This window comes from Filicampus tigris, chromosome 16, assembly GCF_054856515.1.
Source record: "Filicampus tigris isolate MCC_2025a chromosome 16, RoL_Ftig_1.0, whole genome shotgun sequence".
Lineage (NCBI taxonomy): Eukaryota > Metazoa > Chordata > Actinopteri > Syngnathiformes > Syngnathidae > Filicampus > Filicampus tigris.
In genome coordinates, this window is record NC_141232.1 from 18,286,935 (window position 1) to 18,303,604 (window position 16,670).

General features: G+C 39.9%; 1 protein-coding gene across 1 annotated transcript in view; it reads right to left on the bottom strand.

Moving 5' to 3' along the window:
* Positions 1–9,640: 9,640 nt before the first annotated feature.
* The window catches only part of LOC147135062 (uncharacterized), a 37,154-nt gene continuing 30,124 nt past the window's right edge, over positions 9,641–16,670 (bottom strand). The window contains exon 2 of the mRNA XM_086055162.1: positions 9,641–11,759. Coding sequence (XP_085911288.1) covers positions 10,216–11,759 — 1,544 coding nt within the window. The 3' untranslated portion in view covers positions 9,641–10,215. The remainder of the gene's footprint in view (positions 11,760–16,670) is intronic.

Below are 16,670 nucleotides of genomic sequence, written 5' to 3' on the forward strand. Positions count from 1 at the left end.
CCTCATCACAGGCGGAGATGATCGGGAGTACAGAGAACTTACTCAGGGTTTTGTGGATTCGTGCCAGCAGAACAGCCTCCTGATCAAGGCGGGGAAATCCAAAGAAATGGTGGTGGATTTCTGTAGGCGCCATCACTCTGCACATGCACCAGTGAACATCCGGGGAACAGATGTTGAGAGAGTCTCAACTTACAAGTACCTGGTTGTTCATCTGAACAATAAACTGGACTGGAGCGACAACATAGACGCCCTATAGGAAGAGTCAGAGCAGACTCATCCTACTCAGGAGACTGAGGTCTTTTGGGGTTCAGGGGCCACTCCTAAGGAACTTTTATGACTCAGTGGTTGCATCGGTCATTTTCCAGGGAGTGATCACCTGGGCAGGCGGCGTCTCGGCCCGGGACAAGAAGCGGTTGGACAAACTGGTCAGGAGGGGCTCTGTCCTGGGTTGCTCCCTGGACTCTGTGGAAAAGGCGGGACAGGAGCATGATGGCCAAGCTCTCATCAATGCTGGACAACCCGGCCCACCCCCTCCAGGGCACCCTAACAGCACTCCACAGCTCCTTCAGTGACAGACTGTTACACCCTCGCTGTGCAAAGGAGAGAAGGAGAGATTCCGCCGGTCCTTCTTGCCTGCTGCTGTCAGACTCTATAACAAGAACATTGTGTAGTCTCTACAAACTGGCGGACATTAGTGCAATTGTGCAGTCCTGCACCTGAGCTTATATCGTGCAATACTCAACATTCCCCACTACTGTTAGTCTAGTTTTATTTTTATCCAATGCTGTTCCTTATATTTCACTGCAGCACTGTCACTTACTTAGAGTATTTTTCCTCTGTACTATGTATAGGCTAAAATGTGTGTTTCTTCATACTTTATTTGTAGATGTACGTTGGTGTGTATATACATGTGTATATATACACATAGTTACTGCGTATATTTACATAGGTTTGATTCTGAATGTTTGCCGTTAATGTTATACATTAATGGCTACATTATACCGCCGTCTCTGTGTGACCTATATCTTTGCTGCTGTAACACTGAAAATTTCCCCACTGTGGGATCAATAAAGGCCTTCTTATCTTGTCTTCATTTATTTTATAAAATGCTTTTGCCCATAAAAAACTAAAAAAATTAAAATAAATGAAAAAAAACTCCTAATGTATATAATATGGCCGTTAAGAATACTATTTAAAGCAATTTTGTAAGTGGTACAGTGTATACATTTCAAGGTATTCTGCCAGACATTTGAGCTGAATGTTTTCTTACAATTATTAGGCAAACATGTTGTTATAAATTAAATAAAGGCAAAGTTTTTTTTATTTATTTTTTTCATAATGAAAAAGACCTGAAGTGCAATTTAAGGCACCTTTCTTAAAACATGGACAGCATATTACAAAGTAATTTAGGGTCACAATATAGAAAAAGTAGAAAAAAAAAAAAGCAAGCAGCTGTTGAACTACCAGCTAATGATAACAGCTGCTAGCCACTAACGCCGGAGACTTGTGCCGTATCATACAATGACAGCGTAATTAACCAGCGGTTTGTTCATGTCGGAAATTAGCGACTGAATATGACTTCCGGATGGCGTTGTGTTGATGTAGGTGGCAAGATGAGAAGTCAAAAACGGAAGTCAAGTTAGCTGTTACGCCACCACGGAGGTCAACTTCAAAGTAAAAGTCCACTAAGGCTATTACATTGGCATCAATGACGCAATGTATTATTTGGTAAGCTTTATTTAGAAGTTAGCCTTTGTAGAGATGGTGTGTTCATTGAGTATGTTTGCAAAGCGCTACCATATGCGAGTTGCCTGAGGGTTTTCAACTTTCTCTGCTGCTATTACAGTGAATGCGGACTAATTACGTTGACTTAATGTGAACGCACACAGTTTTTATTCACCAACCATTCTGCGGGTCGCGCCTGGCCTGAACCGTGATGCTTGATCTGTACCGCTCACGGATCAAAGATGATCTGATGCACCACTGTGTACATGTACGCAAAGGCGCGTCGTGACTTACATGACGTTACGTATCAAGTGATTTCTGTTGTGCATGCGTACCTGCGTACCAGTTATGTGCTTGTGAGCTTTAAGAGCTGCATGAAACCGGGTAAAGAGCCGTTTGCGGCTTGAGATGTGGGTTGGCCAGGCCTGATATAGCGCCTCCATAGTGGCGAACGCTGCAACTGAACTTAGAATACGTAGTTGCCACAGAGGCACCTCAGTCGCACTGTGTTGAGCAATATCAATCGCTCTGGCTAGAGGCGAGCACACAATTAGCTGAAGGCGTCCGCCTCTCAATTTTGAATGTAGAAAAGATCCTGTAGACACATCTCTACTTCATCCAACGCTATGCCAACATATAAAATTATGAATTTTGTTTTGTGTTATTTTATATCACAATTTCCATATATTGGTGAATGGAGAATTGTTTTTTTTTTAAAGGGGCTGCCTTGTCTCGCCCACTGACACTACCGTAAATTTGAATGCATTTTTGCCACTAAGTCTGCATGCATCACTATTTCATCCACCGTTAAGCCTACATAAATAATTATGAATTTCATTAATAATAATATCAATATGTATCACGATAGACACGTGATCAATATCAATAGAAAATCCGTTGGATGGAAAAAAAATAAGGAAGCAAACCCCGAACCCGGCATTCTGCGTGTTGTACGCAGAGGATACAGTATGGCGTTAGATTTGTGCAACATCTACAAGCATGGGAAGTTTTGTGAATGTGTGTTTTGAGGGCACAAGAACTGCTCTTGAGAGTCTTGTTCACTAATTGCTTGCCTGCTGAGCTGAAGATGTCAAATCTAAGAAGTGTGTGCACGCACACACGTACTTTGATATTGACTGATATGAAATACTTATATCGTGATATAATTTTTAGCCAGGATCACCCAGCCCTAAATATTATTTCGAATCACAATATCTATTTCGTGGGAAGTAGGCTCAGGAGAACCGTGTTATCATATGACAATCTGATAGCTGTGAGCATATAGTGTTTTTAGGTATGTCCCACAATCGCATGCGCTCGTGTATTTTGGATGGCCACGTCTCCTTTTCCTTGGGAACACGTATGCTGGTAACTTGGACTCTTTTACGCAACCATGTGTTTTTAGTGCATTTAAACCGTCTGTTGCTTTGAAATACACAGAAAGTTTGAGGGGGCGGGCGAGTGTATGGTATGCTGACAAGTTATGTTTGATCGGCGATTTGGACCTATATAAACTTCAACAAAGTGACTGGATTACTGACACAGCCGATCATTGATCTAGATCTTGTCCACTACCTTATTTTCCACCCAAGCCTATTCTGTTAATTGAAGGACTTCCAGAATTATAAAAGTATGAAGGCATATGACAGGTTTGTCCATGTGGTGAGTGTTTACAATTTCCACCATGGTGACCAGAAGGTTGTGAGAGCAAAAGTGCTTCATTCACAGAGACTCTTGGAGCGGGGCAACTACCAACACGAGCACACACGATACATGCTCGACATTAAATCCCTTTCCTGGTTGAATCATTTTGAAAACGGCCTACCCATCTTAAAAAAACAGCATAGACAGGTATGGTTGTGTTGTCTTTCCATCCTGGTCTCATCGGCTACTAGCAGGGTAATGAGTAAGACCTCCATAAACACACTACAGGACAGTCAGTTTTTTCCAGCTGGGTAGTCTAACTAATGACACAAAAATACTACCATTGAAGAATAGCACAACGAGCGATCGTATTTCAGCAGAGAATATTTGACCTGTAAAAAGTGATCCATTCAAATTTGAACATAGTCGGTTGGCTCCATTTACCGCCTTCACTTTTTTCTAGGAGTGAAATACCTGATTGGTGATAACTTTCGGGGGTCTGAAGAATCCTTTTCTGCCTTTCCCCCTCAGCCAACAACAACACACGTAGTAGGCATTGAAAAACGTATTTCGTGCTTCGCTGAATTGTAACAAATGAAGCGGTAGCGGAGCAACCCATCAAAAATGGATGCAGGGCAGTGCATTCTGGGTAATCCTAAAAAGTCAAAACCCTCTATTAAGTCCATTAGACGCGGTGGAAATGTGCACAACTGGAGCCAATTACAGTATGTTTTCCTTCTTAACTTTAGTTTTAGAGAAGTCAATAAATTTTAGGAGCAGTAATCAGAAAGTAACAAAACGACCGAACTTGCAGCAAAAGGCAGCCAACACTTCATAAGATGAAGCAATTTGGGCATTTTCCCTGTCGCTTTTGTGGCAGTATCTCCAGAGCGACATGAAGTAGGAAGACCTTGTGCAAAGTATGTTGTCAAAAACAAGGCAATACAACAAGCCTAGTGAATCATTTGAACAATTAATAATAATAATCAATTCTAAAAAAAAATGTTTTTGACATTGACATTGTGATTTTGTAGGACTAATGTAGAGAATTCATTTGAAAATGTAAACACTGACCGACATAAATAAAGTCATATTGATTAAATATTGGCGGCACGGTGATCGACTGGTTAGCACGTCCGCCTCACAGTTCAGAGGTCGTGGGTTTGATCCCGGCTCCGGCCTCCCTGTGTGGAGTTTGCATGTTCTCCCCGTGCCTGCGTGGGTTTTCTCTGGGCACTCCGGTTTCCTCCCACATTCCAAAAACATGCATGGTAAGTTGATTGGATACTCTAAATTGCCCCTAGGTGTGATTGTGAGTGCGGATGTTTGTCTCTGTGTGCCCTGCGATTGGCTGGCAACCAGTTCAGGGTGTCCCCCGCCTACTGCCCAAAGACAGCTGGGATAGGCTCCAGCACGCCCCGCGACCCTTGTGAGGAGAAGCGGTACAGATAATGGATGGATGGATGATTAAATATTGATATTTATGTTACCTAATAGTTGTAAAAAATCAGTCATATGATCTGTGTCTTAAAATAAATAACATTTTAATAATGTATGATTGTAACATTATTAAACAAAATCTGAGCAAATTTGTCATTTCATAAGTGTTTATCAAAATGGTAGCCCGTCGTATTGATAGTAGCTCTCACTTGGAAAAAGGTTAGTGAGCCCTGCAAAACGATCTAGAAGTGACCAAACCTGCTTTGCATGAGACAACTTGAATCTTCTTGAAAATAGCGTCGTTGTCCTCTTTTGTACCACAACGTTCCCCCTCGTACTCTGCTGTCCTTCTTGCAAACATTTTCATAACACGTTAGCGAAATACGTCTCTTTGTTAGCGGCTAACAAGCAGCTAGGCCCAGAAGCTTGAGCGAATGATGTTACAGTACACTAGAGAATCAACGGACGTACTATGTCGAGGTTTCACTCCGTTCAGTTGTAATTCAAGACGAATAGTTATGATGTAAAGGTTTCAAGTTATTAGAATTATTATCATTGTTTTTTGTTTGTTTTTTTGTGAAGCGCGTGTAGCAGTTCGGTCTGCGAAGATACAGTTACAACGGGCAATGTACAGCAACCCCTTTAGGACAAACTTAATGCAACCCAAACCCGTCACGCAACAAATACACGTACGAGCACACGAGCCCACACCCGCGTAAAAATCGCCTTAAAGTTATTGCGTTTGTTTGGGGGCGGGGGGTCGTTTTTACATGATCAATTACGATGAATGTTTTGCTTTACTTAATTTCGACTTTTACGGGTTTTTTTTAAGTTTAAGTGGAATTGCCTTAGATTTTGGGCTGCATAGCTCTCTCTCTCTCTTTCTCTCTCTCTCTCTCTCGCCTTGCTTTGACATCTACTACAGCAATCAAAATGAGAAAAGGTCATGTCATCTTCCAAACCGCTTATCCTATACAGGGTCGTGGGGAGTTGCTGGAGCCTATCCCAACCGTCAATGGGCGAAGGCAGACTACACCCCGAACTGGTCGCCAGCCAGTCGCAGGGCACACATAGACACTGTCACTGAGCGGGAATCGATCCCACGCTGCCCGCACACAACTCAGGCGTGTGTACCACTACACTATGAGAAAAGGTGTTTTACTTGATTTTTGGTGAATATTGGTGTCAATTTAGCACTATACTCATCCTTCAATTGGCTCCAACTTCTCCAAAATGACCTATATGACAAAAATTTGAGGTGTAGTAATTAGAGGCCTCGCTTTGCCACCTACTACAGCAATCAGAATGAGAAAGTGTTTCACCTGTTTTTTTATTAATATTTTGGCCAATAGTTTGATATTGGTCCGTGAATTGGCTCCAACTTCTCCAAAATGACCTATATGACAAAAATTTGAGGTGTAGTAGTTAGAGGCCTCCCTTTGCCACCTACTACACCAATCAGAATGAAAAAAGGTGTTTCACTTGAGTTTTTATGAATATTTGTGTCAATTTAGCACTATATTCATCCTTGAATTGGCTCCAACTTCTTCAAAATAACATCCATCCATCCATTATCTCCCGCTTATCCGAAGTCGGGTCGCGGAGGCAGCAGCTTCAGCAGGGAAGCCCAGACTTCCCTCTCCCCAGCAACATCCTCCAGCTCTTCCGGAAGGATCCCAAGGCGTTCCCAGGCAAGCCGGGAGACATAGTCTCTCCAGCGTGTTCTGGGTCGTCCTCGGGGTCTCCTGCCGCTGGGACATGCCCGGAACACCTCACCAGGGAGGCGTCCAGGAGGCATCCTAATCAGATGCCCGAGCCACCTCAACTGGCTCCTCTCGACGTGGAGGAGCAGCGGCTCGACTCTGAGTCCCTCCCGGATGGCCGAACTTCTCACCCTATCTCTAAGGGAGAGCCCGGACACCCTGCGAAGGAAACCCATTTCGGCCGCTTGTATCCGAGATCTTGTTCTTTCGGTCATGACCCACAGCTCATGACCATAGGTGAGAGTAGGAACGTAGATCGACCGATAAATTGAGAGCTTCGCCTTTCGGCTAAGCTCCTTCTTCACCACGACAGACCGATACAGGGTCCGCATCACAGCAGACGCTGCACCGATCCGCCTGTCGATCTCCCGTTCCATCTTACCCTCACTCAGAATGAGAAAAAGTGTTTCACCTGATTTTTTAATAAATATATTGCCTATCCAGTTTGATATTGGTCCTTGGATTGGCTCCAACTTCTCCAAAGTGACCTATATGACAAAAAACTTGAGGTGTAGTAGTTAGAGGCCTTGCTTTGACATCTACTACAGCAATCAGAATGAAAAAAAGTGTTTCACTTGATTTTTATTTATATTTGTGTCAATTTAGCACTATACTCATCCTTGAATTGTCTCCAACGTCTCCAAAATGACCTATATGGCAAACATTTGAGGTGTAGTAGTTAGAAGCTTCCCTTTGCCACCTACTACAGCAATCAGAATGCCAAAATGTTAATTAACTGACTTTTGGTGAATATTTTTGTCTATTTATGACACCATAGAACATGAAATTTGTGGACGGTCCCTAACTCGTGAATATCGAACGTCGAACGTCAAGCCAACTTTTTCCCGCTGATCGGCAGGCACCAATTTTCAAACGTGCGTCTAAAATCTTGTTTTTTATTAAAACGCCTGTGTGAGGAGAGCAGACAACACACAGTGGAGGCTATTGTGGGGGCGGGTCTCGGGCTGTGTGTGTGTGTGTGGGGGGGGGGGGGGGGGCGCTATGGTGTTCGGGCGGGTGTGACTGTCTGCGTGGGAGACTCTGAGAGGCAGGGGTATGCTGTCAATCAAACAGCCGGGCGTACATGCAGGCAATACTGTAGTTGTTTTTAAAGCTACGCCTACCAAAAACAAGCATTTTAACGACGCGTTGCAGTAATTTGTGTTGAATTAATGAAAATGGAGGACTCTAAGGAAAGTAAGAAGACTGCAAAGAAAATGAAATGCAGTTACAACAAGGTCTGGGAGCTCATTGTCCGTGGGTGAAGCCAGTCAAAACGAGTCAGATAAAGCTTTCTGTGAACTTTGTGGCTGCTGTTGCTGTTATGGAGAAAATTGAAAGACTTGAGTTGTGATGGACATAACCTAAAGTGTTTCATCAGTGCTTTCCTTGGTTCTGGAAGTGCATAGTGTTGCTATGGTGGACACATTTGTTTACAACTGAATTTATTGTAGTTACAGTAGTATCTCCTGACTATTTTTGATATACTTCTTGTTTTATTTTCGTTTTTATGCCGTGGCTGTTTAATTTCAAAGTAATTTGAATTGCAGTAGATGTAATAGCCTGTCTTTGTTTGGATTGACTTTGTTACTGTACTAAATTGTTACTGCACTTCATACTCTACATGTTGACTTGAGCTTTGACAAGGTTCTATTGTGTGAGTGTGACTATTGTTAAATCTACCTCAAGATATGATGAGAGTGACTAATTTCAGCCATTATTGTGAGCTCCTATTGCGGGGCAGAGCTATGGGTGGACCCAGATTGACAGACTGCCCATCCAGAGAGATTCATGAAAAAATTATATACATTTAATTTTTTTGTAAATTATGAAATTATTTTTGAATTTTTTTTTTTTTTTTATTGTATTGAATGTTAAGAATGGCGTAATTGTGGTTGTCTAAGGAGGATCTGAACTTCATATTATTCAGTTTGTCATTTTATTTGAATATACGATGTGTCGGGATAGGAGGATTGTGCTCAGTAAGAAATATTCAGGCCCACCCTGATTTTTCCAGGCCCACCCATTCACCACGTTCTGGCTCCGCCCCTATCCTATTGATATTGTCTCAGAGGTTTACCTTTTTACTGGCAGTTTGTGTTGTATTTTTGGAACTGCAGATAATTCAACTGCAATTCTGTGTTTTTATTTGTAGATCTATAATTGTTATTTTGTGACAGTTTATCATATTATATGTTACTGAACAGTTGACAAGCTGTGTCATATGCATTTTTGGTGTCCGTTGCGAGCGTCAGCTGCGTCGCACACATTCTCCCCCACAAGCATACTCCCTGCCCCACATCTGGTGAGTTTGGATCTGGTCACTCTACGCGCAAACCATCGCAAATACATAAGCAGAGGTAAACAAGCTCAGAGACGCAGCACAAAAGCACATTTTTGTAGCGAGGAGGAAACCGGCTGCCTCATTAAATGTGGTGAGTGACATGAATATTGTGTTTTATTGACAGTTGAAAGTAACAAGCGGAAATTACGTCCATTTCAGTCACGACGCCGTGTGTCGCCGTACATAATGGTTTGTTCAAATGCCGGAGCAACTCTGTCCGCTCAATCATGTAAATGGGATATTCAGAATGTTTCAGAAATTGGAATTTTGACTTTAACCCGACTATTGACTGCATGTAAACGTAGTCACTATGGTGCTGGGGACAAACTGGAGGAGGAGGCACAGGCGTCGTAAAGTCGAAACGTCGTAATACGAGGACTGCCGGTATAGTGTATATAAACTAAAAAGCCAACACAAAATAATAAATGTACAAAATACTAATACGTATATCAACAATGAGCAAAAACAAATATCTTTTTTCTTTAATCAAAATAAACAATCGTCCGCTCAAGACCCTTAAAAATCAGAAAAAAAAATCTTAAATGAGACTGTGGTGATTACATACATCCAGGAAACAACCAGAGCAGACTCCAGTCGCCATCTTATCTCGAGGGCAGCCAGATCGCCCTGACGTCCAACAACCTTGCTTTTCTCTTTCTTGTTCTTCGCATAATTCACCTTCTAGTTCTGTTGTTCTTTCACATTTTCACACAGTGCAATGAAGGCCAGTTGAACAAGTGACTTTATTGATGTTTGTGGAAAAGAGTTTCTTCTCACTGCTTTTTCAATATGTACAATTAAAAGCACAACCAAAAAGCATAATGTTCACAAATGTTAAAGGCTAAGAAAAATGACATTCGATTTCATGTACTGTACATGTTCGAGATAAACACTTCACTAAGACACAATGGTTCTTCTGTCACTGTTAAAATTGGCTTTGGGTCTTTAAAAGATCTTTGAAAAATTCAGTATTCAATATATCACTTTTTTTTCAAAAAACATTGACACTTTTACAAATTACCACAAACAGTCAGTTCCTTCAGTTTTTTTTTTTTTTTTTGAAGCTGCAAGGATCACTGCTATTCTCACTTGTGTATCTCAACACACTGTATAGTGGAGAATCTTATAGCACAAACACTGCAACTGAATGGTTTCTTTCCAGTGTGTGTTCTCATATGCTTTATTAAAACTGATGTCCGAGAGAAGCTTTTGCCACAATCTGAGCAGGAAAAAGGTTTCTCTCCAGCATGAGTTCTTGTGTGTTCTGTTTTACTTGACTTTGACAGTGAAACATTTGCCTTAAACGGAGCAGGAAAAAGGTTTTTCTCTAATGTGCGTTATTGTGTGCTTTATTAAATCTGATTTATGAGCAAAGCTTTTGCCACAAACTGTGCAGGTAAAGTGTTTTTCTCCACTGTGAGTTCTTGTGTGTTGTGTTAAATTTGACTTCTGAGAGAAGCTTTTGTCACAAACTGAGCAGGAAAAAGGTTTTTCTCCACTGTGTGTTCTTGTGTGTTTTGTTAAATTTGATTTATGAGTGAAGCTTTTGCCACAAAATGAGCAGGAAAAAGGTTTTTCTCCACTGTGTGTTCTTGTGTGTTTTTTTAAATTTGATTTATGAGCAAAGCTATTGCCACACACTGAGCAGAAAAAAGGTTTTTCTCCACGGTGTGTTCTTATATGTTCTGTTAAACTTGACTTTTGAGAGAAGCTTTTGCCACAAACTGAGCAGGAAAAAGGTTTTTCTCCACTGTGAGTTCTTGTGTGCTTCATTAAATCTGATTTATGAGCCATGCGTTTGCCACAAATTGAGCAGGGAAAAGGTTTTTCTCCACTGTGTGTTCTTGTATGTTCTGTTAAACTTGACTTTACAGTGAAGCATTTACCACAAAATGAGCAGCAAAAAGGTTTTTCTCCACTGTGTGTTCTTGTGTGTTCTGTTAAACTGGACTTTACAGTGAAGCATTTGCCACAAACTGAGCAGGAATAAGGTTTTTCTCCACTGTGTGTCCTTGTGTGTGTCGTTAAATGTGACTTTTGAGAGAAGCTTTTGCCACAAACTGAGCAGGAAAAAGGTTTTCCTCCACTGTGTGTTCTTGTGTGTGTGATTAAACGTGACTTTCGAGAGAAGCTTTTACCACAAACTGAGCAGGAAAAAGGGTTTTCTCCACTGTGTGTTCTCATGTGCTCAATTGAACCTGTTTTATTGGAGAAGCTTTTGCCACAAACTGAGCAGGAAAAATGCTTTTCTCCACCGTGGGTTCTTGTGTGTTCTGTTAAACTTGACTTTACAGAGAAACATTTTCCACACACTGAGCAAGAAAAATGTTTTTCTCCACTGTGTGTTCTTGTGTGTCTTGTTAAATTTGACTTTCGAGAGAAGATTTTGCCACAAACTGAGCAGGAAAGAGGTTTTTCTCCACTGTGTGTTCTGGTGTTCACTTTTAAAGGCAACTTTGAAATTAATGTTTTCCCACACTGAGAACATTCACCGCATTTGTTGTCAGTGTGACATCCCCTGTCACCTTTAGCTTGTTCATCATCATCACCATTGTCAGAAGAGTGTGATGACGTGTCAGCACTATGTGCTTGTGATGGTCCCCAGTGGTCTGCATCACCTTCGGTTGTCATGTGTTGACTTGAGCTACTGCTTGAACGCTCTGCCCCTCCGTCCTCCTCACTCTCACCCTTGTCTTCATCTTTACTCTTTAAAGGGATAAAGGTCAGTGGTGATGTGATCTCCTTCTCCTCCTTTTTCACACAAAGGGGTTTTTCCTCCTCCTCCTTTTTGATGTAAGTGGAGTCATCCTTTTGCTCAGGATGAAGATATTTTTCACTGGCGTCTGCAGGACACAAAAAGACAAACACATATTTGGTTTGGTCAAAACTCAGGCGGTGACTTTTATTTTGTGTATTGTTGTTTCTACAGTGGTACCACCACCGTCGCACACAGAGCTATGCGTCCGATCCCAACTTGGACCGGACCATTACAAACAACGAAAGAATAGGCTGGCACCTATAACCCGTACATTGGAGTGATTTCATCTATGGACGCCCTGCGACGTGATATGAAATTAACATTTCTTTTGACTCCGCGGAGGATGCGGCAAGTGTTGTTGGAGCAATGGACGGATAAGGCGAGTAATGTGAATATAAAGTCAGTATGACGTTTTGTTATATTCATACTCAATTATATAGCAAGAAAATGCACCAGTGACTTTATATGGTTTATATTTTCATGTTTAAAAAAATACAGGAACATTATTTTGAGATGAAGGTTTTGTTGGGAATGTGCGAGTGCAATTATGTGGGAAAGAAATTGGGGCTTGCCCACACACTCACAACAGGTGTGGTTCTCCCTCAGGCCTGGAAGGACCGCATTGTTTTTCTTGAGGATTTTTCTACCTTTCTGTGTTTGTGTCAATATGTTGTTATTATTTAAGTTATTGTGTTTGTTTTAGTTGGATCAAGTCTGAGGATTATAGTTTCGTGATGAAGGCTCCCTCTTGGAAATTGTATTGTACATAGTATTGCACAAATAGTAGCTATATAATATTAACCTTGTGATGAACACAACTAAGTACATATCTCTGAATGTTAAAGGGGTAAATAATGTGGTCAAACGCAAAAAAATATTAACTTGGCTAAAAAAGCAGAAGGCCGATATAGCTCTCTTACAAGAAACCCATCTCACTGATGCGGAGCATAAAAAGCTTCAGAGAGAATGGGTTGGCCAAGTGTACTTTTCATCTTTTTCATCTAATTAAAGGGGTGTTGCAATATTAATCCATAAAAAAAACCAATATAACTTGGAAAAAAGTATAACGGACGATCACGGGCGATATGTTATTATCAAGGGCTATTTATATGGGGAACATTTTTCAATTGGTTGTGTTTATGCCCCATATATATATATATATTCAAAGGATTTTTATTCAAAACTTTTGGCTGAAAGCTCTTCTAATATGACAGCATATTATATTTTCGCTGGTGATTTCAATTGTACTATGGACTCTGAGGAAGATCACCATCCTCCAGCCAGAAATACAGCATTTAAAATGAGAGAGGCAACAAAGAAATTGTGTGGTGATTTGCAACTGTATGATGTATGGAGAACTACTCTTCCGCTTGAAAAAGATTATACGTTTTATTCCCGTCATATTTTCTCCCGTACTGATAATTTTTTTTGCCTCAAGGCAGATTTTGGATAGAGTTCAGGAGTGTTCTATTGGTACACGGGTTCTATCTGATCATGCTGATGTTTCTGTCGGTATTGCCACTCCGAAAACAACAAATACCACACAGTTGGAGATTTAATCCATCACTTCTGAAAAGTCAATTATTTGTTACTTTTATTAATGATCAGATAGAACTCTATGTCAACAAATGATAATGAAAATAGAAAACCATCAATTCTTTGGGAGGCTTTAAAGGCCTTTTTGCGGGGGCTATAATTTTTTATAGCACAGCCAGAAAAAAGGAAGCCATGGAACAACAATTAGCTATTGAGCTGGAATTAAACAATTTGGAGGCACAACTCAAGAATGGCTTTACATTAGCTTTGTGCAAAAAGACAGAAGCTACCCATGCAGCCTTAAATCAGCTATTAACTCAAAGAGCTGAAGCTAGTATGTTTTATGCGAGACACAGGCTCTTTGATATGGGAGATAAATCTGGACGGCTGTTAGCTTGTTTAGCAGCTGGCAGACAAGACACTCATGCAATATCCACACTGAAGGATGAAAAGGGCCAAACCCATTATGAAAGCAGGAAGTTGGTAAATATAATGGAAGACTTTTACAAAAAAATATATTCATCAGAAATTTCTGCACCACTAAGTGCTGTATCAGATTTTTTGGAAAAACTGAATTTACTATCTTTATCAGAAAATGATCAGGCTATTCTTGGGGAACCAATAACAAGAGAAGAAGTGGTATGAGCAATCAAATCACTTCAAAGTGGAAAAGTAGGTGGACCTGATGGCTATGGCCCAGAATTTAATAAAATATTTCAAGACCAGTTAGTTGGGCCACTTTTCAATATGTACCGGCACTCTGTCAAAATGGGCACTCTCCCAAATACTTTATACTCAGCAAACATCTCCTTAATATTAAAAAAAAATGCAAACCAATGGATCAGTGCAGTTCTTATTGCCCAATTAGTTTAATAAATGTAGATAGTAATTTTTTTTCTAAAATATTATCAACCAGACTAGAAAACTACTTACCAATTCTTATTAAAACAGATTAGACCGGTTTTATTAAGAATAGGATCTTTCAGAACAATATGCGGAAGCTACTTAATGTTATTGAACACTCCAATGTCACAAAATCACAGGGACTAGTTATTTCGCTTGACGCTGAAAAAGCATTTGACCGAGTGGAGTGGACATACCTGTTTACGGTTATGGAAAAGTTCGGTCTCGGAAAAAGATTTATTAATCATGTTAAATTGCTATATGTCTCTCCTAAAGCAAGTGTTATTGTGAATGGTACTAAATCGACAGAGTTTGCTTTGAGTAGATCAACACGTCAGGGTGATCCAATTTCACCACAACGTTTTGCACTGGCCATACAGCCACTGGCTGAGACTATTAGAAGTGACAGTTCTATCTCTGGATATAAAATAAGGGGATCTGAATATAGATTTGTGCTATATGCAGATGATGTACAGCTATTTGTTACTAATCCCGAGAGGTCAATTTCGGCAGTAATATCGGTTTAGAAACCTTTGGCTTTCTATCAGGCTACAAGGTTAATAATCCTGATAAAACAATCATCATGCCATTAGGAAATTATAGGAGGATGGATAATTTACCATTTACTTGGTCCGATACTGGATTTACATATTTAGGCATTCATACCTCGCCAAACGTAAGGAGCATGCTGAAGAAAATTTTTGATGTTGTCTTTAAAAATGTTAAGCATGATCTCACCGGATGGATGGATCTTCCGGTGTCTTGGATGGGAAGAGTAAATTTAATTAAAATGAATGTGTTGCCACAAATGTTTTACCCATTTCAAACGCTCCCTATTCTATTAACGACGAAACCGGTGAGGGAGGTTGAAAGAGATATTTCTAAATTTATTTGGAGAGGGAAGAACCCCAGACTGAGTTTTAAAACTTTACAGTTACCCAAAAATAAAGGAGGACTGGCTCTTCCTAATATCCTGCATTACAATTGGGCATGCCATAGTAGAATTATTTATGACTGGGTAAATGCATATTTGAAAGGAAATGATAATCCGCTTGAATCCTGGGCATGTACTCCTTATTCCTTGATAAATCAACTTGACTGTACATAATCTTCTTATTGACAACACTATAAAAGTTTGGTGAGACATGAATAAATATACTTTAGGAACTCCCAAGTTTTACTATCTAACACCTCTAGTGGATAATCCAGAGTTTACTCCAGGGGTTAATAGTGCTATATTTCAAAGATGGTATAATTCTGGGGTTAAGAGTAATTGGTGATTTATTTGAAGGTAATATTATTATGTGCTTTGCACGAATTCAGGACAAGTATGGAATCCCACAAAATGACTTTTTTGCTTACTTACAAGCTAGGCACTTTATACAGGCTAATATTAATATCTTAGGGGACATAATGCTACCAACATCCATAAAGACATTTGTAATGAATCTCAACGTAAAGAACTCTATTATTAATCAGTTTTATATCAATCTGCAGGATTATAATGAACATAATATTAGGTCGGTGATTGAACGATGGGAGGAAGAATTTCAATGTCACTATGAGGAAAAGGACTGGAATGACTGTATCCATTATACCAACTCATTGCTTCTCAGTATCAAGTACAAAGAAGCTCAGTTTGAAATATTACATAGGCAACACAGGACACCGGTCTTCTTGAATAAGATCGACCCTCAAAGATCACCTGTATGTTTGAAATGTAAAACTACAAATGGGACTTATTTGCATTGTTTATGGAACTGTCCAAAGATGTCTAAATATTGGTCATGTAAAACTAAGGAAACTAGTGCAATATTGAAGATGAAAAATTGTAAAGATCCCGGTCAATATCTACTGGGGCTGCCATCTCACAACAAATTTACAGACAAGAACAAACTGAAGCTATTTTGTAAGCTTCTGTTTCTGGCACGAAGATGTATTGTATTTAATTGTATTAAGGAAAAGCCACCAACTATTACTCAGTGGTATACAGAAATATTTAAAGTACTGCCAATAGAAATGCTTAGCGCAAAATTAAATGGGAATGAGAATTTATTTTTGGATTTATGGAGACCCTTATTAGAATACTTGCCAGGTGATCTTAGTGCTATTCTGCAAAGAGGTACCAGCTCACTAAAGTGGAGGTCCATGGGGATAACTGTTTGAATATTTGGAGTTTATAAGAGGAATTGTCTCTCCTTACTATGCTATCATTATTTTCTATGTAACTCGGGTTGCTCAGTATAAGTTGTTGTCTATTTAGTTTTTGTTGTTTTTCTTTTTGTTTGTTTTTGTGTTTTTTTGTTATATATGAAGTAAAATTTCAATAAAATATATTATAAAAAAAAGACATTAAAATTTCTGCTGCTAAACAATGTTTTTTTTGTCATCAATGGATGAATCAATATAAAGAAACAAATCAAGAAAGAAATAGAGGTGTGTGTTTTATGCAAAAAGATGGATATTTTTGTCTTTGTTACATAAGTTAAGGGCTGGGGTAGCCCTATTAACTCATTTGATGCCTACCTCATGTTAACTCGTTTTTTTATAATTCAAT